The 27,240-nt window shown below is 40.7% G+C and overlaps 1 protein-coding gene across 2 annotated transcripts in view; it reads right to left on the bottom strand.

Moving 5' to 3' along the window:
- lrp4 (low density lipoprotein receptor-related protein 4) overlaps window positions 1-27,240 on the bottom strand; it is a 274,143-nt gene that overhangs the window by 134,239 nt on the left and 112,664 nt on the right. For both annotated transcript variants that reach the window (XM_030130798.1, XM_030130799.1), the window contains exon 2: window positions 17,641-17,787. In XM_030130798.1, the coding sequence (XP_029986658.1) occupies window positions 17,641-17,787 (147 nt within the window). The remainder of the gene's footprint in view (window positions 1-17,640; window positions 17,788-27,240) is intronic.

Genomic DNA, 27,240 nt, shown 5'->3' with positions numbered 1-27,240 from the left:
ATTCTGCGGTAGATGATTTGTGTGCGAGTGGTGAGAAATGTTTAGAGGGATGTTTCGGGTCCAGATCTTATCGCATTTCACACTAAAAAACAGAATTCAGTCTGTGAAAACATAAAGCAGAACTCTGTCTGTTTTAAAGTTATGATTGTTTTTTTTTTTTACTTTATTTTTATTGTTTGACTTCTGTACAATACAAAAATGAGGGACAATTGGGATACATTGACCATAAAAAACCTTTATGACTAGGGCTGCATGATTAATCGTTAAAAGACTGCGATCTCAATTCACACATGTACGCGATCTCATTTCTAGACATGGACGATTCTTAAGCATTTTATTTCATGGCTGCATTATAAACAAATACCCACAAACGCAGAACCACCACCGCCACCGCCTCCTCCCTCAACCAATGGTAAAGCGTCTTTACAACATGTGAGCCTGCTGCTGTCGACTGCAGTTGAGTGAGGAAAGAGTGAATTACAGCGGAGGAACGACTGCGGTAAAGAGAGTGAAATGAATGAAAACCCCAGTAGGAGTGGCCAGAGTCACCCACCTGAACTCACGCCCGATAAAGGTTTGCATTCGTCGGTGGTAATCTCATGTCTGTCTTCTTTTCTGCCGTCCAGATCCAAGTGTCTTTTCACTTTCACTTCTCTGACTTCTGGTCTGTTCTTTTCCTTTTCTTTTCTTTGCCGGTGACGATAACTCGGCGCTTAACCAAGAATCACACGTCTCGCATGAACAATTATGTTGTACTCGGAAAAATGTTTGTTGGAAGTCTGGACCTCATATGTGCAAATGTAACTGGTTATAGACATAACAAATTAAGCAGGGATTGTAGAAATCCACTCCATTTTTGTCAAAATGAATATAAAGATAGCTTTGTCAGCACCTGGAGGGTTCAAATTCAAACTTTATGAACTATTAGGGTCCAAATACACAAATACATGAATCAAAGACTAATAAAAGTGGGTTTAGATAAATATGACCCCTTTAAATTCAGCAGAAATGGTCTTCATTTAGCTGCAGCCTATTTCCTATGTACACTCCGCTAATTTTTAATCACCTGCTGAATCCAACAGGGAAGTGCTTGCGGTACATAGATAATAACCACAGAACAGAACCACGTTGGCTGTTAAAGGTAAATATAAATCCTATTATAGGAGCTCAGATGCACCATTAATGTAAAGAGGGTGAGCGTTGAACAGACTCGGGGGGCTATAAAACCTGACAGATCTCCTCCGACTTCTCTATGACAGCTCCTCACAAGTTACGGTAACAAATGTGCGTGAGGACAGCGTTTGCACATTCCCCCGTGTGAGTCGACGGCAGAGGAAGCCCGAGCTCATACGGCGCTTTCAATCACCCGACAACAGAGATCCTCCTCTTCCATTTCATCTCGCATCCATCTCACATCCAAGTCCTTGGCCTCCCTCCGTCTCTTCACTCAGGGCCAAAGCGTTTACTCTTTCATAACCTGAGAGTCTTTCAACTCAGCGGGACGCCCAACAGTGTGTGTCTGTGGCGGCTGCTGACTTCAATACGACTGAGACTGCAGAGAGCGAAATAACCAGCGGGATGGAGCGAAGCGGCGGGAGATCTGGGAGGAGACGAACGGCGGAGGGGCTTTGAGGAGCCACGACGGTCTTGGGAGGTTATCAGCTCCTGTAGCCGTTAAAATCCGGGATAAGACGACAACAGTATCACTACACTCGCTAAGCTTTGGAAATATGATTATGTATGAAAATGTCCCTTTGGTTTTATCTCACCGGCCAATAAGCTTTGAACTATTGTGAAGACTCTGTGTCCAGCATCAACTTCATCATCATCTTCATCATCTTCAACAGTGATTTCTGTTTAAACGTTCTTTTCGATAGTATAGGTATAATTTCAGAGGTGTTTGTATGTTCACTGTACAAAAAGCCGTTAAATGTACAGTCATGGAAAAAATTATGAGTAAGCTAAACTATAATGAAATGAAGGAAATAAACTATAAAATTAAAACAAGTTAAACTAACCTAAAAGGAAATAATGTAAGTAAACTGTACACTAAGCAACAAAACATAAATAGGTAAAAATAAAGCGAGGTCATATTTCGTCTTTTTGTAGTCCTCTGCGTCACCAAAGGCAAATGCAAATTGGCGTCGGGAGGATGTCGCAAACACGTCCGCCACAGGGGGGCGCCATGTTGACTATGTCACTTCTATTTTCAACATTTATTTTTACTCATGCTCAGATGCAAAAGAACTAAATAAATCAGTTTAACACGCATATGAAGACAACGATGAGGATGAGTTTATTTATTTAACCTTTATTTAACCAGGTAAATTGTGCCGCGTTTCCACTACGTGGTACCGGCTCGACTCAGTCTTTTTGTGTTTTATTACGAAAAAGGACCTGGAATCTGGTACCTGGTACTAGTACGTGTAAATACTGCAGACCTCTGATTGGTCAGAGAGTTGTCTCTGTGAGCCGCTGTTTTACAAAAAAACAGATGCTGAAGTTGACAGTAAATACAGCAGTAGGTTAATCCACATGATGACAGCCCACAAAACGACACCATGGGTGGTCGAGGAGATTCAGTCTGTGGCCGATGTAAAAATTCAGCATGAGCTTGACGAGACAACACGCAAGTTAATCAGCAACTCTGAGCAGACGACACAGAAGAAACGCCCCGCATTACTATGACGTCCAGGTACTCTAAAGTCGGTAGTATCCTGTAATGGAAACAGTCTCCAGGAATAGTACCTGGTGCCCGAATTGAGTCAAGCTGAGTCAAGCTGGTTCCACGTAATGGAAACGCGGCATTAGTTGACAACTGATTCTCATTTCCAATAACAACCTGGCCAAGACCAAGAGGCAGCACACACACAGAATGAACAACAGAACAGAATACATGTACAACAAATCACACAATGTCACATAACAAATAGAAAGGCTAAAAACAGTTCTCCTCCAGTGAAAGTACCACCCACTTCTATTGGGAGGTCGATCTCCTGCATCCAGACCACAGGACTCTAAAATAGAGACAGAACCTGACAACCTCAAAAATTCAACTTGGTATTGATTCTGATAGAACATGACGGTGAGATACAAGGACACTGGTCCTACTTTTTCTTTTTAATTCGCTTGTACTATTTCCCTTTTCTATTTTACTACAGACGGAAGATAGTGAGAATAATCTAGTACAGAGTAGTGATGTTCCGATCTGGATTTTTTTTTTGCTCCTGATCTGATCAGTTTTTTTAAGGATTCGTTTTGCTGATACCGATCTGATACAGATCTGATACCAACTTTTTACAATGAAATTTTGATTTAAATTTGGAGTCATTATTTATAGGTTATTATACTATTATTTTACTTGAGATCACAATTGGGCTGAATGTGGAACATGAACTAAAACAAGTAGGACACCTTTGACTCTTAAAAACTTTAGTATAATTTTTGCACTTTCCAAATTCATACTGTGGGAGAAATTACAACCTTTGGCAGGATGGTTTTGGCCCACAGGCTTTATGTTTGCCACTGCTGTAGCACGTCTATGGTTAGGTCCGTCCAGGTATTATATGGGGGTGTGTTCCATGTGGTACGTTAATGATGCGCAAATCAGCAAGTTACTTGCGGGTTGGGTCAAAAAATTGTCAGTTTATTTGCGGGGCAGGTTGGGTCGGATCAAATAATTCCACAAAAGCCCCCCGGGTTGAAAAAAACCTGACTCGTGTATCACTACTGGACCTTAAAGAGAAAGTGAAACTTACGGACGCTTTGCTAATTCCTCTAAGTCCCCTACTGTCGCATTTTCCTTTTCCCTACCATCGGAAACTTTAATTTGGGGGGACAGGACGTTTGTATACACCCCCCCCACCCCCCCACCCCCCATAGGAACATCCCTTATACAGAGCATCTCTACTCTATGTTTACTGTACATGGTCCCCACCAAATAAACTAATAAACTAAACTAATCTGCCCGTGGTTACCGTTGTTATGACAAACGCTCCCGCATCGTGTGAGTAACAATACGCTTTTCGGGAGGGGGTGTTGGGAAAGCCGGCAAGACAGCGTAAACACACTGGACGGTCTAGTTAATTGGCACATTGGTTTCATCCACCGTCTGCAGAGGTCAGAGGTCATATTTAAAGGTAAACACCGGCTCTGACTGTATTTACACAGAAACACTATCGTGAGTTTCAACAAGTTCAATATGAGACTCCTTAACCCCTATGAATAGAATTTGAGACCAATTGCATGAACATACAGGAAAGTAAAGTATGAGTGAATTCTCCTTCACCCCGTTGGTAGCTGGGACACGCTCCAGCATCCGCGCGACCCTCCAGAGGACGAAACGGTTCAGAAAATGGATGAATGATATGAAGCTAAATCTGTGTGGCTTTCATGATGATCCCAGTGTGAATACAGTAAAAAATAAGGCTGGCAGCTTTTTATGTAGCAGATGTATACTTTTTCTGTCTTTTTATGTCCGTACAGATCTTCATTTGAGCATTTTTTAGGACTTCAACATAAGAGCTGAATGAGAGAGCAATAAAAGGAAAAAAAAAAAAATCACTACTTTTTTTTTTGTTTTGGTTCCTTGAGAATAAAAGTTAACTGAGTCTCAGCATTTTACCCATCCTAGTACACATATCACCTAGCATTAGCATTAGCATAAGCGCATTAGTAACAGTGAGCTGTAGTTCAGGAGAATGAACCTATACTGTATGTACCTCCTTTTAATACTGAGAGAAACCAGAGGATCAATCACGGTATAATCTGATAATGCTGCCAACTGGAAGTGTATCCTGGAGAAAGAGGAGCCACCAGCTTAACTTATGAATTTTAACAAATATTTTCCTCTTCTCAGTGTAATAACAGATGGAAGTCTATGTATTCTAATACAGAAAATAAGGAAGAAAATAGTATGCTAACGGTTATAACATTTGTGGTCTTTTGGGAAGTGATTTCTGAAATCATGTGGGGTACTTGGAAGCAACATTTCATCTGTTCTTGAGCTATTTATATCAAGAAAAAAAGTTCATTTTTGGTATCATAAATTACACTGCAATCTCCTTTTGAGATTAATCGATCGCTTAGATTCATTTCATACAAAATACAACGCGATATGGTTTTCTAATCTCTGTTTTCCATGTCCACATAAACACACACAAACAAGAGTTGTTAAAATCTCTATTGGTGTGATCTAAAAGAGTCTTTACAAGTAGACAAAGGGTCAAAATATAGAGGAAAATATCAGTTTAAATGCAAAATATCTGCATCAGTGATCAGATTCAGATTTAGATTCAGACTACTTTATTAATCCCCGAAGGCCAGTTCAGTTCACAGTTACTCTGCATCCTTGAACGTCCAAACAATTAGGGACAAACAAACAAATCCAAAACATTCATAGCAGCATATGACAGCCATATACACATTCACCTGTCAGTACTCATAGAACAGCAACCGGGCAATAAATTCAACAGTGAAATGACTAAGATGCTAAAAAAAGAATAAAAACACAATAAATAGCAAATCAAATCACCTTCAGTCACTTCCCGGCCTGAAGCAGCTTGATAGCTGAGGGAATAAGTGTGGATGAGGAGTTAGACTAATGAGAAAGCACACTTGTTTTCCTTGGTTGTTGTGTCATTATGTCTCGTTTGCACTGGATTTTATTGTTTTTGAACATCACTTTGGTCAACTCCTAGTAGTGTTTTGTGGTTAGCACTTCCATTTTACAGCTAGAAGCTTCTCAGTCCGGCTGGAATCTTTCGTATTGAGTTTTGTATCTGTTCTCTCCACATTGCAGAGCCCACCTGTTTTCCCACCACTACATACAGGTGCATATAGGTTAACCCTCCTGTTGGTGCCTCTGATGAAGATCTGGAGTTGGTTCTCAAGAGCTTTCAAAGGCAGCTCACTGCTCTTAAAGGAGTGATATTTTGCTTTTTTTTAAAATAGTTTTTCAAACATTTCGCTGTGGTCTCCATAAACTGTAAATGCTCTGCTTGGGTCTGAATTCTTCATTAATTCAACAGGTCCATCTTCAACCCTATTTCTGAGTAATGACACCAGAAAGGTCGTTCCGAGCGCTGGTCCTTTAAATGCAAATGTGCCACTTCAGGCCCCACCCCCTTCAGGTTGTCGGCTGTGCTGCTCTGTCCCGTTCAACCAACAAGGCAAGGCAAGGCAAGTTTATTTGTATAGCACATTTCAGCAACAAGGCAATTCAAGGTGCTTCACACAGGACATTGAAATAAAAGAAACAAAAAGAAACACATTTAAAACATTATAAAAGAAACATGTAAAAAGTGATTAAAAACAGCAAGTAAAAAAACAACACATAAATTCAAAAAAAAAAAAAAATAGAATAAAATAAAAATAAAAACACACACATATTAAAGTAAGAGTTGTAGTGCAGAGTTTCAAAGAGAATATAAAATTTAACAACAACTGGACATATTTTCAGTATCGACTACAACTGCTGCTGCTGACAAACAATTATATCGTACTCTGAGAAATGTTCGTTGGAAGTCTGTACCTTATATGTGCAAATGTCGTGATGTAGTGACATTACTAGTTATAGATGTAACAAATTAAGCAGGAATTAAAACAGGTTGTAGAAATCCACTCGATTGTTGCCAAAATGAATATAAGGATAGCTTTGCTGGACATGGAGGGTTCAAACTTTATGAACTATTAGGGTCCAAATACACAAATAAATGTACCAAAGACTAATAAAAGTGGGTTTAGCAGAATATGACCCCTTTAATGTGTGCTATATGCTGATGCTAATGGCTAATGCTAGGTACTGTATGTACATTAGGATATGTACAATGCAGATACTGAATTTCCCTGCAGGGGTAATAAAGGGGGTTGACCTTTTTATTGGACTGTAGCAATGCTTCATGTCACGTTGTTGGTCTAATGCTTCCTCTACTTTACAATTAGAATAAAACAAAAACCGTAAACAGAAAAACAAGTTGTACCTTACTAGTTATTCCTTTGCAATCAGCTGTGATGTTCATCTGACCACAATCACAGCCTTCCTCCTCCTACTCCTCCTCCACAACCAATATGTTCTGTCATTTCCATAGGAACGATGTGTACAAAGGCAGCGCATCCCGTCACGGACACAGCTGATAGATGTAAAACCGACTGAGTCAACAACATAAACACACAGCCACGGTTTTAATGGAGCCTCTTATTCTGACCGTGTCGCAGCTCCGACAGCTGTATCAATGAAAAACGGGATGTTATTAATTAGATGAAGCATCTGAGTTATGCCTTCATTAAATTTCATCTGGGCTAATTAGTGTCCCGTCCTTGAGATGTGCCGCCCTCTAACGTGTTCTCAGACTGAGGAGACGTGGAAAAAGCTTCAACAAATGATCGAATGTCAGGGGTGAGTCTGACGTAAAGCAAAGGAAGGCAGAAAAATGTGACTCAGCTTGGCTAAGGACCTGGCTTACAACCAAATGATCAGTTTATTCATAATTTTTTCTATTTTTCATTAAGTTTTCGAATCGTAGCTTCTTAAATGTGGATATTTTCTGGTTTTGTTCATAATCTGTCACAGTAAACTGAATATACAGTTGCGGAAAAAATAATTAGACCTCCCTTGTTTCCTTCAATTTCTTGTTCATTTTAATGCCTGGTACAACTACAAGTACATTTGTTTGGACAAACATAATGATACTAACAAAAATAGCTCATAGTAGTTTAATTTCAGAGCTGATAACTATCCGTTTTCCATGTTTTCTTGGTAACAACCAAAATCACTTCAGTTCTTACATCAATATCTATGGCATTGTATTGACAAAAACAGTGCTTTTAGGCATTCCATGTTTTCTTTTCTGTCTGTTTTAGTCACATGATACACACAGGAGTTAGGGCTTGATTGCATAACCATTGTTTTTGATGACTTTTGATGGTCTAATAATTTTTTCCACAACTTTATTTGGGTTGTAACGAAACAAGATGATTGACGATCCTGTCTTGAACTTCAGGACACCCATTTTCATAATTTCTTTACTTGTATGAAAGTAAGCGTCAGTGGAAACTATCATTAGCTGCAGCCTCACATGGTTTAAGCTATGACTAACTGTGCAGCTAGCTGCAAAATCAACTGGAAACATTACGCAAACAATTTTTCAGTAGGTAGGCATTAAAATTAACAGAATGTTAACATATTTAGCTTGTACAGTTTCTCCATAAATACCAATAAAAAAAACCTTTGAGCAAAAAAAATAAAAATAAAAATAACAGAATGTGTGTACTTTAGCTTGTTAGCTGTTAGCCTACCTGAAGTAAGCTAACACCCTTGTGGCTACCCGATCCATACCCGGAAACCGGATCGGTACCACACATGCGCAACGCACAGAGAAATGCGTCTTTATCCTGTCACATATTTTACTTTTCATGCGCTGTTCAGGACAGTTTGACAATATTAATATTTTAGACATGTAAATCAGCATTGTTAAAGTAAAAAGATCAATTTGTTATTGAGAACATTTTCTTGTCTGTTACTTTTCCAACATACTTCCTTCATCTTCTGAAGTGGATCCTGGCTGTCCATGAAACTTAACGCAAATCGCTCATTATCATTTAGCTGTCCTGCCGGTTTGCCTGCTCAAAACTAATAGTGTTTAATAGACTATATTTGACGTCAGTGCACAAGGAAGGAAACAATTTCTATGGAGTCTGGACAATTTTTTACTATATCATCATGCAAAGAAATCAGACACAGCTTCTCAGTATTGATCAAAAACGAGATACTGGGGTCCGGCCCACCACCTAGAGGAAGAGAAGACTGTAGCCTAAGTTTTTCTACAGAACTGACGGAAACTGCCCTAAATTCCACGCAATAGCGCCATGTTATTTTATACATTACTGTTATATTATCAGTTTTTTAAAAATTTTTTATTACATCGTTGTTCAATGATGTTATATTAAAAGTTATGTACGCGGAATCAGCTGTAAATGACAACGGTGAATGACGAATGTGACATAATTTTGCGCATGCCGTTATCGGGTAGCTAGTTTGCTAACCTGGTTAAGTATAAGATCATTGTCAACCTTCTTTGTTCATTTTGTCATAATGCTGATGAAACATTAGCTCATCTGTTTTGGGAATGTGCATTCAGTCAATTTTTTTGGTGTGGTATCAGTCTTTTTTTTTAAAATAGAAAACTAGATATTACTTTAAACTTCAAAATTGAATATATTTTATTTTGTTTCTTTATTACTGATCTGCCTGTTAAGAAATTGTTTATTGTTAATCTTATTTCGATATTAGCAAAATTTCATATACATGCTAGCAAATTTGCCAATCAGAAACCCAACTTTGTGGTCTTTAAATCCTACTTAAAATCCTACTAGGACACTCTTAGCTTTTGCACTCACTCTAAAGCTGTGAAAACTAAAGCCTTATGTAACGAATTTAAATTGTAATTTTTTATTTTATTTTATTTTATTTTCTTAACTTAGATTACCTCCTTTTTTCTTGTTTATTCTTTAACTTTTTTATGTATTTACTTATTTATGTATTTATATTATTTAATTTCTTCCTGCCTTACCTCGTGCGGTATGCATTTCATGTTATGTTTATTACTGTTGTTGACTGCTGTTGATCTGTTTTGTGTACGGCATTATGTATATAAAGTTTGAAAAAAAAAAAAAAAAGCTAATAAGCTAACGGCTAATTACCTCCAACTGAAGATGTGAAGGTAATTTCACACTTCAGCTGGAGGTAATAGGAGCTGTTTCTATGTAACAACCACAACCTTTTCCCACTTTACATGAGTATTTCGTCTTTTCACATCACTCATGTTCGAGTTCTACCAGTGCTGAGTTCCACCGACTCTGACATCATGTGCATAACCTCTTTTATTCCCATTCATGAGCTTTCCATGAATCAAACCGAGCTTTCTTGTGTGTGTCTGAATCTGACCAAACCTTAATTTAGACATAAACCACCTTCATGGTTGCTACAGTTGGAGGGCTTTTTGTGTGGTCCGCTGCAGTAAAGTGACAGATGTTCACAGATGTTATATGTGAGGGAGGGGAAAAAAAAAAAAAAGAGGCCAGTTTCTACCCTGACACTTACAACTACATATAATATATCCTCCACACACACACACACACGGCTGCAGAGGGAAACCATGCGTGCTCTTCCCTGGCTCTGTCTGGTCTCTGTACAGTCATGAAACTTTATCTGCAGGAACACAAGCACAAAACACACACACATATACACAGTGTTTTCATCTCCTGGGGTGCTCTGCATTGACTACATCCATTTCCTGTAGAGTGAAGCTGATTCTGCCTTCACTCCAACCGCTCAGAGTTTACACTAGACTTGTTTTTTGGACGCTCAATGTGGACGTTAATATTCCAGAATTCCGGCCAAACAGACCGACTACTGGAAGGGAATATACTGGAGCGATTCGCTGGCTGTGAAGAAAAACGAGGTCTAGTGTTTCCATGAGGTCTGTTGACAAAAGTATAGTAGATAATCACCAGGCTTAAAGGTGCAGTGTGTACGATTTACAAGGAATCAAGAGGATCTAATTACACAAATGGAACCTAATATTCAAAATTATTTCTTATTACAGTATAAGCACCTCTAATTATATATCATTACAGCTTCATTAGCTTAGCATGAGCCATTTATATTTCCAAAGAAAATGGACCACCTTCCACTGAGTCCACCATGACTCTACAGTAGTTACATAACAACCTTTTTATTCAAGCTGACATTGAGCATTAATCATAAACACTGACTCTCCAGGATGTCACTCTGTGGTTAAACTGCAATGTTTAAGCCTAAAGATGTGCGACCTAGCTACTTTCATGTTGTTTTTAAAGAAACAAGTGGATCAAAGTGGAGACTAGCAAAGGATAAAACCAGAACTGACTGAAAATCCCGCCCACATCCACTAACAGTGTCATAATAAACCCCATCAGGTCATTTCAGGTCCTTCATAAATGTTAACACATACAGTTGTGTTGATAATGGTATAAATATAAAAACACACTAATAACACCTACCTGAGCTAATTAGCAGCTAGCAGACAAATCATATAGTTGTGGAAAAAATGTAGACCATCAAAAACAGTGGTTATGCAATCAAGTCCTAACTCCTGTGTGTATCATGTGACTTAAACAGACAGAAAACAAAACCTGGAATGCTTAAAAGCACTGTTTTTGTCAGTACAGTGCCATAGATATTTATGTAAGAACTGAAGTGATTTTGGTTATTACCAAGAAAACATGGAAAATGGATAGATATTAGCTCTGAAATTAAACTACTACGAGCCATTTTTGTTGTCATCATTATATTTGTCCAAACAAATTTACCTTTAGTTGTACCAGGCATCTAAATGAACAAGAAATTGAAGAAAACAAGGGGGATCAAATAGTTTTTTCCACAACTGTAATTAAATACATATTAATGCTAACATCAGCTAATGCAGCAAAGTTCCTCTGGTTATTGGAATGAATCTCCAAAAAAAACTTAATGACAGAATCCTCTGGAGCAAAAAGAAGTTTTATTTAATAAACTAGAGCCCTGAATGTCCAACGAGTTAACACTCGTAAAGGCACTAATGGCACTCGAAGGCCACAAACTTAATTATGCAGAAGTTTTTGTCTTCATATTAATCTAAACAGGTGAGTTAAATAATAGTTCATCTCCTGCACAGTCATCACAGAGCCAAAACCAGGCTGTAAACATGTTAATTTGTGCTGAAAATTGGACATAATTATATTAATATGGGGTCTATGAGGATTGAGCCACTTTTGGAGCAAGCCCCCTAGTGGACATTCAAGGATTTTGATACTTTAGGTTTGGTTTTGGAGGTCGCCACTTGGTTTTAAGGTACTTTATTATCACCTAGTACGTGTGAACATGAACTAATTGTAATATCCCAAAAAAAAGGCTAAAAATAGATGAAACTAACACTGATTCTCACCAGGGCTTTTCGCCTTGGAATCGCTTTCGGAAAAAGAGGAATACTGAAGAAGTAGCATCTGAACCGATGTAAATGGAGACTAAACGGTTTACACGACTCAGCAGAACAGACCGATGTGTGTTTGAGCGTGAGAGCTTCGCATCACAATGAACAAACCGAAGAATCTGGCCTTTCAGCAGAAAAACAGCAGTGGACGCCCGTTCCATCCAGGCTACGTTTGAACTCCGATGATTGGTTCTAACAATTTAATAACAATTTTAAGAGAAAGCCACAATTCTTCTGCTTCACACTAGAGGACTGTGTGTGTCTGTGTGAGTCTGTGGAGGACATCGACGGCGCAGAAGTGGACGATGATGCGTCTGTGAAGCTGGTTCTGTCAAACACTGATCTAATTATGAAGACAGGATCATGTGAAAACACTCTAGTGCAGTTGTGGCTCTTTAAGTGTGTGTGAGCAGCTATTACTTAATACATCTGAGACAAAGCTGTGACAAATAAGACTCTCATATGCACTGTCTGGCATATTGCAATTCCACTCTGTTGTAAACATGTATATAGAGTTTTATTACTATTAGTATTTTATATTGTTTGTCTTTATGCATGCACATCTTTTCTTGCACTTCATTCCGTGGCTGCATTGACCATTGAATGTCCCCGTTGTGGGATCAATAGAGTCTAATCTAATCTAATCTAATCCATAAATTTACTTCCACAGTCACTTACAGTCGCAGAAAAAAATTAGACCACCATTGTTTTCTTCTATTTCTTGTTCATTTTAATGCATGGTACAACTAGTATTACTACTATTAGTACCTTACTAGTGTTAACTCGTTGGACATTCAGGGCTCTAGTTAATCAAATAAAACTTATTTTTGTTCCAGAGGATTCTTTCATGAAGTTTTTTGGAGATTCATTCCAATAACCAGAGGAACTTCACTGTACTAGGTGATGTTAGCATTAATATGTACTGAATTACAGTTGCGGAAAAAATTATTAGACCACCCTTGTTTTCTTCAATTTCTTGTTCATTTTAAAGCCTGGTGCAACTACAGGTACATTTGTTTGAACAAATATAATGATAACAACAAAAATAGCTCTTAAGAGTTTAATTTCAGAGCTGATATCTTGTTATTTTCCATGTTTTCTTGATAATAACAAACATCACTTCAGTTCTTACATCAATATCTATGGCATTGTACTGATAAAAACAGTGATTTTAGACATTCCATGTTTTCTTTTCTGTCTGTTTTAGTCACATGATACACACAAGCATTAGTACTTGATAACATAACCACTGTTTTTGATGACTTCTCATGGTCAAACAATTTTTTCCGCGACTGTATGTGAGAAATTCAAGACCCCACAATGGAGATTTTCTGATCTGTAAACCAATTAAAATATTCTTCAGTATTTTTTTTTTTTTTGCGATATCACCCAGATCTATATGATTCTACTTTAATAGTCAGATGCCCCAGCCCCTCTTCCTGTAAATGAATAATTATCATAATAATAAGATAACATGAATCTGTGATATGAGCTGTGTGATTAAGAGATTAACTGGAGGGAGTCCAAGAGGACGACTGAGCACAGAATCGATCAGACACTGCTAATGGATTAGGAAGGTCCAGATAGATGCTCTGATATCTGTCAGCCCCTTCCAAGTGTCTCCTTAAATAAGTAACGTGGTGCTGATCAATAAGTCACTGAACATTCAACTGGCCGGGGATCAATAACACTTAGCATCCCCTCTCCTGACCCCTAACCAGCTTAATGTGACGGAGGAAGACTGATGGTGCAATACAAACACACAAACACCGAGGCTCAGGAAGTGTCAAACAGCAGGACAGGAAGCGGGAGAAAACGGCGCACACATCCCTCCATTCCACATCGACACTCAGAGTGGAAAAGGAGGAGCTGAAGGCCTCCTCCACCTGACAGTGTGACACGCTCTGCAGGAAAATACTCCCGTCTGCCTCCGGCTGCCAACACTCCCCTCGAGCCAAACGCCGGCTGCTGCCAAGAGTCACTCAAGCATTTTTTCAGACAGGGCCACGCTGAGCCTCGGCTGCTCCTGCATCAGAAATACAACCCCTCCTGGACCGCTGACCCGCTCACCGTTTCACTGGGTGATGATGGGATCCAGATGGGTCCAATTAGGAGCTTTTTTTTTTATTCTTTAGTAGACTTTATTTTTGCAAGGAAAGTCTGACCCCTTGTAAGTTTTTATTAAAACTCGGGAGTCGTGCAGTTATATGTTAATTTTTAATCTCGGTGCAGTTCTACTAAAAAAATCTACACTTTAGTTACCTCCGCCAAGGAGGTTATGTTTTTGCCAGGGTTTGTTTGTTTGTTTGTTTGTTTGTTTGTTTGTTTGTCTGTTTGTCTGTCCATTAGTGTGCAACATAACTCAAAAAGTTATGGACAGATTTGGATGAAATTTTCAGGGTTTGTTGGAAATGGGATAAGGAAGAAATGATTAAATTTTGGTGGTGATTGGGGGTGGGGGGGCCCATTTCCAACAAACCCTGAAAATTTCATCAAAATCTGTCCATGACTTTTTGAGTTATGTTGCACACTAACGGACAGACAAACAGACAGACAAACAAACAAACAAACAAACCCTGGCAAAAACATAACCTCCTTGGCGTGGGGGGGCCCACGGGGGGGGCCACTGATCAGCCTTGGCGGAGGTCTGCGCTCTCCGAGTGCTTCTAGTTATTAAAATAAAATTCAAAACACATTCAAGAAAATGGGCCATCTTCAACTACATCTGCCATGACGCTACAGTAGCTATGAAACAACTTCCTTTTTACCCTCAGCCCTCGCCTCTGTCCGTCCGTCCATCTGTACATGCAAAAATTTGGTGTGCACCAGTAGCTCTCAACCATGGGGGGGGGCAACAGATAGTCAATGATAAGGAAACCCTGGCATGGACTGAAGGCTGAGGGTTTTCAAGTGCGGGCATATTATGTTTACTGCAGCTGACATTAAGCTTTAAGCATTGACTCCACGGTTAACTGTAATTCTTAAGCCTAAAGATGTGCAACCTGACCACTGCCATGTTGTTTTTCAGGAAACAAGTGGGTTGAGACAGAGAAGAGTGATGGATGAAACCACAACTCACTACAAACCCCGCCCACATTCACTAACAGTGTCATCCATCTGGGTCCAATTAATAGCTTTTTAAAAAAATATTTTGTAGACTTTATCTTTGCAGAGGAAGTCTAACCCCTTGGGAATTTTTTATTAAAACTCGAGTCCAGTCGTGCAGTTATATGTTTCTGTAACATTTTTAATCTCAACAAAGCTCTACTAAAAATATAGATTTTAGATATTAAAATAACATTAATTAAAAATATCAGCTGCACTTCTATGAGCAGTAATGCTTTGAACTCACTAAGCGTCCATATGTGGATAAGAGGTTGGAGCGGGAGAAGAGGGAGGAGTCAAACTCATTGAGTTCATGCTAATGCAGTGAAAACACAACCCATACATACAGTATAAAAGAGAGACAGGAAACCTCTGCAACAAAGCATGATGCAAGTTATAAAGGAAAGACTCTAATGTCCTTTCGACACTAAAAGCGATACTTTTCCTCCTGTTCACACATAAACAGTGTTTTATGTCACAAAAAAAGAATTTCAAACTCGGGTTTGTGTGTATATGTGTTTGTGGAAAACAGAGATTGTTAAAAAATGTCACACCACCTTTTGTACTGTAGACGATGAGATATTCAAAGTTTTTTTCTCACAGACTGATGAACCTCTGTCCATCTTTACTTCTCTAATATGGTCTTTGTATTTCCAATCATGTTACTGAACAGTTGATAATAAACCTAATTAATGATAAAATGTTCCTCCAGCTCTTTATTTTTAGTTCCACTTACTTTTCCAGCCTTGTATTGCCCGTCCCAATCTTTTGGAGATGTGTTATTGCCATTAAATTCATAATTACCTTATTTTCTGCTTAAAATGTTACTATGTTGTGAATAAAATACGGGGATTATGAGATTTGCAAATCACAATATGCTGTTTTTATTTACATTTACACAACATTCTGACCTGTGGAATTGGGGTTGTGATTTCCACTATGAGATGTACGTAATGCACTGAGTAGTAACATGAATCAATGGTCAGAGGCCGAATTAGCTCAGTAGCTGATGAACTATACAATGATATAACAAAATAGTGCTAGCATTAGCTGATGCAGCTACATCACACTGAGAGGCGGTGCATTATACTGTGGATAATATCCATTTTGTACATACAGGGTGGGGAAGCAAAATTTACAATGAACATTTAGTTGTTTTTTCTCAGCAGGCACTACGTCAATTGTTTGGAAACCAAACATATATTGATGTCATAATCATACCTAACACTATTATCCATACCTTTTCAGAAACTTTTGCCCATATGAGTAATCAAGAAAGCAAACGTCAAAGAGTGTGTGATTTGCTGAATGCACTCGTCACACCAAAGGAGATTTCAAAAATAGTTGGAGTGTCCATAAAGACTGTTTATAATGTAAAGAAGAGAATGACTATGAGCAAAACTATTACGAGAAAGTCTGGAAGATACTATTAAAGAAGAATGGGAGAAGTTGTCACCCGAATATTTGAGGAACACTTGCGCAAGTTTCAGGAAGCGTGTGAAGGCAGTTATTGAGAAAGAAGGAGGACACATAGAATAAAAACATTTTCTATTATGTAAATTTTCTTGTGGCAAATAAATTCTCATGACTTTCAATAAACTAATAGGTCATACACTGTCTTTCAGTCCCTGCCTCAAAATATTGTAAATTTTGCTTCCCCACCCTGTATATATTCTGTATATATTGTAATCATCCCATTTGCACTACTGTACATAATAGACAGTCAAGTAGATGTATACTATATAGCCTTCATACCACACTTCCTGTACTCACTGTATAACATGTATAATACACTGTCATATGCTATTTTTAATCTGTAAAATATCATATTTAATCACTGCTAAGCACTTGTGGTTAGATGCAAACTGCATTTTGTAGCCTTGTACTTGTGACACGTGCAATGACAAAGTTGAATCTAATCTAATCTAATGATATTGTGATTAAATAGAGGTAAACTTCATGACAATGCTCTGACAACAACCAATTCAAGCCTAAAAAGCACTGGAACATGGGCAGAACCCACCTGTAACATATAATATATTTAAACAGAGGAGTTAAATAAGAATTCATGCCTTTACAGGTGTTGTGAACAGGCTGAAACCACATTTTAACATGGGAATGAATGGGGACTGAAAGCAGTTTTTAACACTCTTACATTAGCTTCAGATGCTGCTTTTTTCCCAGGAATAGTTAAAAAAAAAAAAAGTCCAGACTCCAGAGGGTCCCAGTTATATCTGTAAACCTCACACACTACATTATCACACACGATCACACAAAATAAAAGCCACTTCGATGCATCAGACGGTGACATCAACCCCTCAACGCCACATCAGCGTCGTGCGGTGAACTGCAGCTGCTCGCCAGAGGAAGCTACATGTGCACTTTTTATGTCTCCAACCCATTTATAGTGGTTTTACTGTGGACTGAAGAGAGTCTGGTCACAGTCAGCGTTGGGAAAGCGTCGGAGTGGGCGGAGTCAGCGGTGAGAAAGAGGGAGGGAGAGAGAGGATATAATGTATGAACTTACTGCATCCGTCCTCGTCGCTGTGGTCGCCGCAGTCGTTGTCTCCGTCGCACTGCCACTGAGCCGGGATGCAGGTGCACTCTCCGAACGCGCTGACCGCACAGGTGAAGTGGTTCCGCCCACATGAACACTCGGCACTGCCCTCAGCTCCTGCACAGAACCACAGAAGAAGAAGAGGTCAGAGGAGAAAGATCAAGCAGAACCACATTCATCATCATCATCATCATCATCATCATCATACTGACACTAGTTCAGGTTCCACATTCAGCCTAACATGATCTAAAATGGGCCAGACTCTTCAAATAATAACATAATAACCAATAAATAATTTAAACTCCGAACTTTTCTCTATGTTTTAGTGTGAAAAAAGTCGAATTACATGACGAAAATGTTTACATCTACAAACTGACCTTTATAAAACATATTAATAACCTGAACAACCGTGTACAACCTGAAATTTCTGAAGAAGAATAAGTGCAATTTTAACAATATTCTGCCTCAGTTTTTCATTTACACATGTGCATTACAACTTACAGATCACAGAGGGTCTACAAATACACAAAACATTTAATAACAGGCAGAATATTGATAAAATTGCACTTCTCTTAAGACATTTCAGGTTATTCGCATTTGTTGGGAAAAGATACAACATGTAATTTTACCATTTTACACTAAAACAAAGAGAACAATTTGGAGTTGTTATTATTTATCGGTTATTATGATAGTTCCAGTGCACTGACATGTGGGGTTCCATGGGTTCTAGATGTGGTGGGTTTTATGCTGTTGTGTATTTGTGCATGCTGTACCGCGTTTGTCCAGCAGTCACCGCCAAAGCGTTCTGGCCATAGCAACATGATTGTGAGGCTATTGTATTCCAAAATTACTAATATCTCCCAAAATATTGGTCCTATCAACTTGCCGTTTTCGCTAGTCTGTTCATTGACCAAAAGTACATGAGTATGACAAACTGCAGCAGTCAGTTCTTTACAGATTTCGTGTGATTCCTGAGACACACACACACACACAAACCGAGGCCACTTGGCTTTTTAAAACCTATTTGTTTCTCCAAGCATTCTAACAATAGTTGGGGATGTTATATGAGCCTTGTGTTTATTTTAATTTAAACCTTTTTGTGATTTTAATTGTATCTGTGTTTGCCATTTGTATTGTATTGTTCTTTGTGACTTCTCTTGTCTGTGAAAGGTTCTCTGTAAATAAACTTTGCTTGCTTGCTTTATAACATAGAAGACTTCACTGGATCAATGCATCTGAGATCTAAACCCTGAACTAATATAGTTTTAACACCCTCGACTGTTAATCAAGGACACAGTTCACTTTAAAAAGGACATAGTTCACTTTAATGTGAAACGCTGCTGCAAAATGGAAAGTCTATCCTTTATTTGTACCGCAATTTTGTGTTTTGTGCTTAGTCAGAATTTAGTCTGATATGTGTAGGAGTTTTGAGTTACCTATGGGATCTGAAATAGGAATTTAGGGTAGTTTGAAGGATGGGGTAAGGGAGTGGGAGATTATAAGTTAAAATTCATCCCGCTCCTTTTCGAATGTTGGGCTTTCTTTTATATAATCCTTTTGTTGTTTGGTTTTAATGCTAATTCAAAATAAACAAGCAAACAATATCATCAGTGTAATTTATGCATTTCCAAATTCATCCTACAGGCCAGATTGGACCCTTTAGGGAGCCAGTTTTGGCCCACGGGCCGTATGTTTATCACCCCTGCAACAGAGGGACATAAACAACAAATATCAACCCCAGATCAATATCAATTTTTAGAACATTAATCTGAAATGAACTTTAATCACAGAGGAATGTCATTTACCACACACACTCTGCAGTGCAAAAATAACTTAACTTCTACGGTCAATGAAGTGTGAAGAACATGTTGTTAAATTCTCCTTTTCCTTAGATGCACAGCTGATTTATAATATCATCAGCTAAAAAGGGATATTTCACGCTCAGCATCAGTGAAACCTTTAATGCTAATGTGTCTTAAACAGACTTAATGTTTACTGCAGAAGCACAGAGCGAATAAAGCCACAGTTATTCCTGCTCTTCATTCATGTGCTCTCATAAAGATGGATGTAAGTGAACTGCCTTCTGGGGGATGTTCTCAAAGCAAACAGCATCAGTAATAAACCACAGCCAGTTTTTATGCTTCTGCCTACAGAAGACACGGTAAATCTGCAGATAACTGTTAGCCGTGAAGGCTGTTTTAATAAAAAAACACAGAGGTGTGTGTGTTGTGACACATATTTCACTGCGCTGGGCTGTTACGTACTTCGATACATCAAACTTTTAATACAAGTAACAAGTGCGATACAGGGTTGTATTGAATCTTCCGTATTCTTTAGCCTCACATACAGGTATCTGTGTGCACATAAACACTTAAAGCCTTTACTATTTGAAGGAAATGTTGCAAATTCACACAAGCTGAATCATGTTTCCCTGTTCACTCTCAAGTACAGATTGAGAGAGGATTTTAAAGGACTGATATGACACTGAGAAACCTGAACATGTGGAAGTGCATCATGGTCTACAGTCATGGCCAAAGGTTTTAGCAATGACACAAGTTCAGTTTTCTCAAAATTTGCCGCCAATGTTTTTTTGTTTTTTTTTTCAATGATCTTTTTTGTCAAATCACATTTAAAGAAATAATCCATTTCTGTCACTTTCTATTTTGCCGCATCACAGTATTAAAATTTAATTAACCTTTTCATGCATGAATTATGAGAACCTGAATCAAGATTTTTGAGTGAGTGTTTGAGTGTTTTTATCCCTCTTTAGGCATGAAAAAAAAAAAACAATGTGATTGAATTTTTTTTTTTTTTTTTTAAATCAACCTGTTTTTCATGGAGTTACAAAAATCTCCACTCAGCTACACCATGAATTTTATTCTTGAAGCAAAGAAACATGTATTTAAAACCCAATATCATAAAGTGATATGAAAACAGTGAAATGAAACCATGTTTAATGCAGCTAATCTGATGTTTTCTCACATTTTAACATATTCTAATACTAGTTATTACTCACGTCACGGCGATAATAAGCAAAAAATAAATATTAACAATTGACTTCCACTCAAGAACCAATCAAGAACAGCAAAGTTACAGTAATGGTATGAATTGCAGTTTATGAGATGATGCATGAGTGTCCACTGTGTCAGTTGATATGGAACTAAAACAACAAAACCCATGAATATACAAAAGTAAAGCTGTAGAGTAACTGTCCACTGTAGTGACCACTATTGCATGAAAGGGTTAAAGTACTATCTCTCTTAACTACATTATATGGACAAAAATACTGGGACACATCATGTCTACAGCTGTAAGATGTCCTGTTCATGCTGATTTGAGATAAAAACATCAATACTTCCTTAACGTTTAACGGGAGATTTTTCTTCCTAAGTGAGATATGAAGAAAGTAGATGTTTAGTTTTGGCAGAAAATTATTATTTACAGTCACGGCATGAAAAATATTTTAGGAATTTAGAGGTAGAACATTTAAAATCATAGTAATGGACTAAAAAAGTAAATAAATGTTGAGAGAAATTAAGTAAAAATGATCTCTGAGGCATTTTGGAAGCAAAGATAACAATTTAAACTAAGCTAACCAATGAAATGCAATCATATTTATCTCAATATAAACCTATATTACAACAATTGTCATTATTGTTTTGTAACCCAGACCCCTGTTAGAAAAGAAACACCTGAATTCCAAGTGTCCCAATACTTTTGTCCATATGGTGTATGTCGCTAACAATGTAAATTTATATTGTTATGAACTTGAACTACATGTTAACATGACAACATACAGCAATGAAAATAAAACAAACCACACAAACTACATTTTACAATAACCAAACATGTCCATGTCCACAAACAAACCAAATTAAACCTTTAACCACATGAAACCATTCACTGCAACAGAGAAGTTGAACCAAACTCAATGAGAAAAGCTTTGCTTAAGTGTTATTGTCATTTCTTGACTAATTATGGTTGGTTTGTACCTGATGTTTCATCTTACAGTGAAGTGAGGAGCTCAACAGCAGCAACGAACACAGTAGCATTAATAATGAAGGTCTTTCGTAAAAGGTAAATGTTTTTTTACAAAAATAAATCTAACATCAGACAATCAGCAGGTGAGTTATGAAGCCAATGCGTTTTCTGTTATGACAGAAAAAGGTTCAATCTTACTTCAAAACAAAACTTCACCAAACACATATTAATGGTTGTGGTAATGAAATAACTTCAGAACACCTGCAGGGAAAAGTGAAAGTTTCTACCATGTTAATAGTGACGCTCTGCAGCTGTCTGTTACCATGCCTGTGCAAAATTATGAAGAACTCAATAGTGCAAGGTAATTGTCATGTCTGCTCCCAGACTGTGTCTGTCTTTTCTGTTTTCTCTGTCATTTCCTGTTTTATTTTGTTAAGTTTCCCTCTTGTGTCATGTCTGGTGTCTTTACTTCCCCTCCTTGATTGTTTCACCTGCTCCTGATTACCTGACTCCTCCCTGATTATCTCCACCTGTGTCCTATTGTCTTCCCTCCCTCTTGTGTATTTAAACCCTGTGTTTTCCCCTGTTCCTTTGCCAGTTTGTGTTCTACCTTTGTGTGCTCACTTACCAGCGTTTTTGGATACCTGTCAGTCTGTCTGCCCGTTCTTGACCCGTTTTGCCTTCCGACCACCGATCCTGCCTGTTCCTTGTCTGCCTGCTCGTCTGGTTCTGACCTGGTTCGTACTTCGACTTCTGATTCTGCCTATTCCCTGACTACCTCAGCCTCCAACGTGTTACCTTGTGTTTCGACCCTCGCCTGGACCCTGACCGTGAGTAGCCTATCCCTCATGTCCCGTTGCCTCCTGAATTGTCCTCCTGTGTATGACCTGGTTTGTTTTTTGACTATCCTCTGTTTTGCCCTAGTCGGGGTGTTGACGGGAATCCTCCGGCTCGGCCGTGCTGACCATCCATATTCTCCGTTCACAGCCCGGACGAAGAGTCCAGTATCACACGCCTTCATAGACGTGTTAACAATTTTGTGCTGTGTTTTTACTACCGTGATTGTGTTTAATAAACACTCTCAATTGGTCATCTGTGTTCTGGTCTTGCATTTGGGTTCAGCATTTGTACTAGTCCCATTACAGTACAAACTGGCCAATAAGATGAACCCAGCAGACCTAGACCAGGTCCGGGAGGCAGTTCGGTCCCAGGGGCAACGCTTAGGGGGACATGAACAGATTTTGCACTCCCTAATGGATAAGATGAATCAGCTGTCCGTTCAGTTTTCCCAGTATTCTGGTAACCAGGCTTCTGCTCCGGTCCCACCAGTCGAGAACATTAACTCTGTCTCACCCGTTAAAGCCTTGGAGGAACCTAACATCCCACCTCCATCTAAGTACACAGGTAACCCTGATACTTGCCGTAATTTTTGTACGCAACTGCAGCTCATTTTTGATTCCCAGCCCCGCCGTTTTGCTAATGAGTTAGCTAAGGTTGCATATATTGCTAGCCTGTTGGAAGGCCCTCCTTTAAGCCTTTTCAACGCAGCCTATGAACAAAGGTCTCCCATCACTCAGTCAGCCTCGAGTTTGATGGCTGAGCTAAAAAGGATTTATGACCATCCTATCCGTGGACCACAGGCCGGTCAAAGACTCATGAGGCTGAGGCAGGGAGATCGCCCCATAAGGCAGTATGTCAGTGAGTTTCGTTCGTTGGCAGCAGAATCTGAATGGAACGAGAAGTCTCTGATCTCTGCGTTCCAGAGCGGTCTTAACCGCACTATCGGTCGTGAGATGGCGCTCCGGCAGGAACTCCATTCACTGGATGAGGTCATCGAGGCAGCTATTCGGGTCTCTGACCAGTCGGCGTTTTGGCAGCCAGAACCATCATGGAACCGCCAGCCTTCTGTGAGTAAGCCCCACTCAGAACCCCCTCACCCAGTACCTGAGTCCAGCGGGGGTTCGAAGGTGGAACCGATGCAAGTGGGTCGGACTCGTCTGTCAGCAGAGGAGCGTCATCGCCGTCTGGTGGCTGGTCTGTGTCTTTACTGTGGTCAGGAGGGGCACCGAGTCAGCAACTGCCCAGTGAAGCCTAGAACGATGGCAGGTGAGGACTCTCTTTTGAGCAGAACGTTCTGTGTGTCCAGCGCCTCTCGTGTTCAGCCCTTGGTCTGTGTGTGCTCTAACTCTGTGTCTCTGCAGCTTCCAGTCCTGATAGACTCCGGGTCAGACGCTAATCTTATGGACGAAGAATTAGCTAAGCAGCTCCACCTCAGTCTGCTCCCGGTTCTGAAGCCCCTGGAGGCGAGGGCTTTAGACAATCACATTATCTGTAGAGTGACTCAACGGACTCAACCAGTTACTGTCCGGTTCAAAGATGGTCACTCTGAGGAAATCAGTTTTCATATTTACCACTCTGACTCTCACCCTCTCATATTAGGTCACCCCTGGCTTTCTTTCCATAACCCCTGTATTAACTGGCAAACGGGGGAGGTCCAAGCTTGGGGAGAGAGGTGTGGTTCCTGTCGTGAGGGGGTCCGGGATCCTGATCCTCTGTCCAAGCCAGTCCAGGTCACTGTGGCTCCTGTCATTTCTCCGGAGGAGCTGGAGACGGTGTTTCCTGCTCTTAGTAAGGTACCTGAGTGTTATCACGACCTTAAAGAGGTATTTAATAAGTCACGCGCTACTGCGCTGCCCCCTCACAGACCGTATGACTGTGCCATTGATTTGCGTCCTGGTACCTGCCCCCCTAAGGGGAGGCTGTATTCTCTGTCTGGTCCGGAGACGGCTGCTATGAAAAAATATATTGATGAGTCCCTGGCGGCCGGCCTGATTCGACCATCCTCATCTCCAGCTGGGGCAGGGTTTTTCTTTGTCGACAAGAAGGATAAGACGCTACGCCCTTGTATTGACTATCGTGGCCTTAATGACATTACCATCCGTAATAGATATCCGTTACCCCTCATGTCTTCAGCCTTCGAACTATTACACGGGGCCAAAGTATTCACCAAGTTAGACCTCCGTAACGCATATCACTTGGTGAGAATCAGAGAAGGGGACGAGTGGAAGACTGCCTTTAACACCCCAAGTGGACACTATGAGTACTTAGTGATGCCGTTTGGTCTCACTAACGCCCCCGCTGTTTTTCAAGCATTAGTCAATGATGTGTTACGTGACATGCTCAATGTTTTTGTATTTGTGTATCTGGATGACATTCTTATTTTTTCTTCGGATGAGAGGTCACATGTCCAGCATGTCCGCCAGGTGCTCCAAAGACTGCTCCAGAATCAACTGTTTGTAAAAGCTGAGAAGTGTGAGTTTCACCGCCCGTCTGTTTCCTTTCTGGGTTTCATCATCGCGGAGGGGAGTGTCCAGATGGACCCAGACAAGGTCAGTGCTGTCAGGGATTGGCCCACGCCCACCAGTCGTAAGGATGTCCAGAGGTTCCTTGGATTCGCTAATTTCTACAGGAAGTTCATTAGGGGGTTCAGCAGTGTGGCTGCCCCTTTGCATGCTCTAACCTCTCCCAAGTCCGTTTTCAGATGGAATCCCGAAGCTGACGCAGCGTTTGTGAAGCTGAAGAGGGCGTTCACTTCGGCCCCCATTCTGTCGGTTCCGGATCCAGCTCGTCAGTTCGTTGTGGAGGTGGTCGCCTCTGATCTGGGGGTTGGGGCAGTCATTTCGCAACGCTCCCCAAAGGACAACAGACTTCACCCGTGCGCTTTCCTCTCCAGGAGACTGTCGAAAGCGGAGAGTAATTATGACATCGGCAACAGGGAGTTGCTAGCCATCAAGGTGGCCCTGGAGGAATGGCGCCACTGGCTGGAGGGGACCGAAATACCATTCATGATCTGGACGGATCACAAAAACCTAGAGTATCTGCGGTCGGCTAAGAGACTCAACTCCCGTCAGGCCAGGTGGGCTCTGTTCTTTACACGATTCAACTTTTCACTGTCATATCGGCCTGGTTCTAAAAATGTGAAACCTGACGCTCTGTCTAGACTCTTCATGCCCGTCAACTCTGATTCTGAACCGGGACCTATCCTCCCTGAGACCTGTGTGGTGGGGGCGGTGCAGTGGGAGATTGAGAAATCTGTTATTGATGCTTTACAAGACTGTGATATCCCGGCTGGCGTTCCGCCAGACCGTCTGTTTGTCCCTGATCACCTCCGCCCGCAGGTCATCCACTGGGCTCACACATCCAGGCTGACATGTCACCCGGGAGTTCAGCGGACTGTTTTCGTTATTAAACAGCGTTTCTGGTGGCCCGCTTTGGAGAAAGAAGTGGCGGAGTATGTCGCTGCCTGTCCCGTCTGTGCTGCGTGTAAGACCTCCAATAAACCTCCGGTTGGTCAATTACACCCTCTACCTGTTCCCAGTAGACCCTGGTCTAATGTTTCACTAGACTTTGTGACGGGGCTGCCCCCGTCTGATGGAAATACCACTGTGTTGACCATTGTTGACCGTTTTTCGAAGATGGCTCACTTTGTTCCACTACCTAAGCTCCCCTCTGCTAAGGAGACAGCAGAGGCCATGTTATATCATGTCTGTCGATTACATGGTTTTCCCAGAGACATTGTTTCGGACAGAGGTCCTCAGTTTGTCGCACGTTTTTGGCGTGCTTTTTGTTCCCTTATTGGGGCATCTGTTAGTCTGTCCTCGGGCTATCACCCACAGTCCAACGGTCAGACTGAGCGGCTCAATCAGGTGCTGGAGGCCGGTCTTAGAGTTTTGGCCTCCCAGAACCCTGCTTCCTGGAGCCGCCAGCTGATCTGGGTTGAATATGCCCACAACTCGCTGCCCTGTGCTTCTTCTGGTCTGTCTCCTTTTCATGTAGTTTGTGGTTATCAACCTCCTCTGTTCCCGGCCCTGGAGAAGGACGCCAGTGTCCCCTCAGCTCTGGCGCTGATAAGGAGATGCAAGAGGACTTGGATTCGCGCCAGACAAGCTCTGTTAAAGGCCTCGGGGGTCTACAAGACAGCTGCAGACCGGCACAGGACTCCAGCCCCAGTCTACCAGCGCGACCAACGTGTGTGGCTGTCAACCCGTCATCTTCCCTTGAGGGTGGAGAGCCGCAAATTGGCACCCAGGTTCGTGGGCCCATTTCCTATCTCAAAAATTATTAATCCTGTCTCTGTCCGTCTGAAGCTACCTAGGACCATGAGGATACACCCGACCTTCCACGTGAGTCAAGTTAAACCGGCTAAGGAGAGCCGGTTAGTTCCTCCCACCCAGCCACCACCGCCACCCCGGATCATTGATGGAGGTCCAGCCTACACTGTACGCCGGCTCCTAGCGGCCCGTCGCCGGGGAAGAGGATTTCAATACTTGGTGGATTGGGAAGGATACGGCCCTGAAGAGCGTTCCTGGGTGCCTGCCTCTTACATCCTGGACCCGGACCTGATCCGGGACTTTCATCGCTGCCACCCGGAGGTTCCTGGGCCGTCCGGTGCCGTCCCCTAGAGGGGGGGGTACTGTCATGTCTGCTCCCAGACTGTGTCTGTCTTTTCTGTTTTCTCTGTCATTTCCTGTTTTATTTTGTTAAGTTTCCCTCTTGTGTCATGTCTGGTGTCTTTACTTCCCCTCCTTG

The sequence above is a fragment of the Sphaeramia orbicularis genome, chromosome 3 (assembly GCF_902148855.1).
Source record: "Sphaeramia orbicularis chromosome 3, fSphaOr1.1, whole genome shotgun sequence".
NCBI lineage: Eukaryota > Metazoa > Chordata > Actinopteri > Kurtiformes > Apogonidae > Sphaeramia > Sphaeramia orbicularis.
Note: the sequence above shows the minus strand (reverse complement) of the source record. Positions and strands in the feature narration are given on the sequence as shown.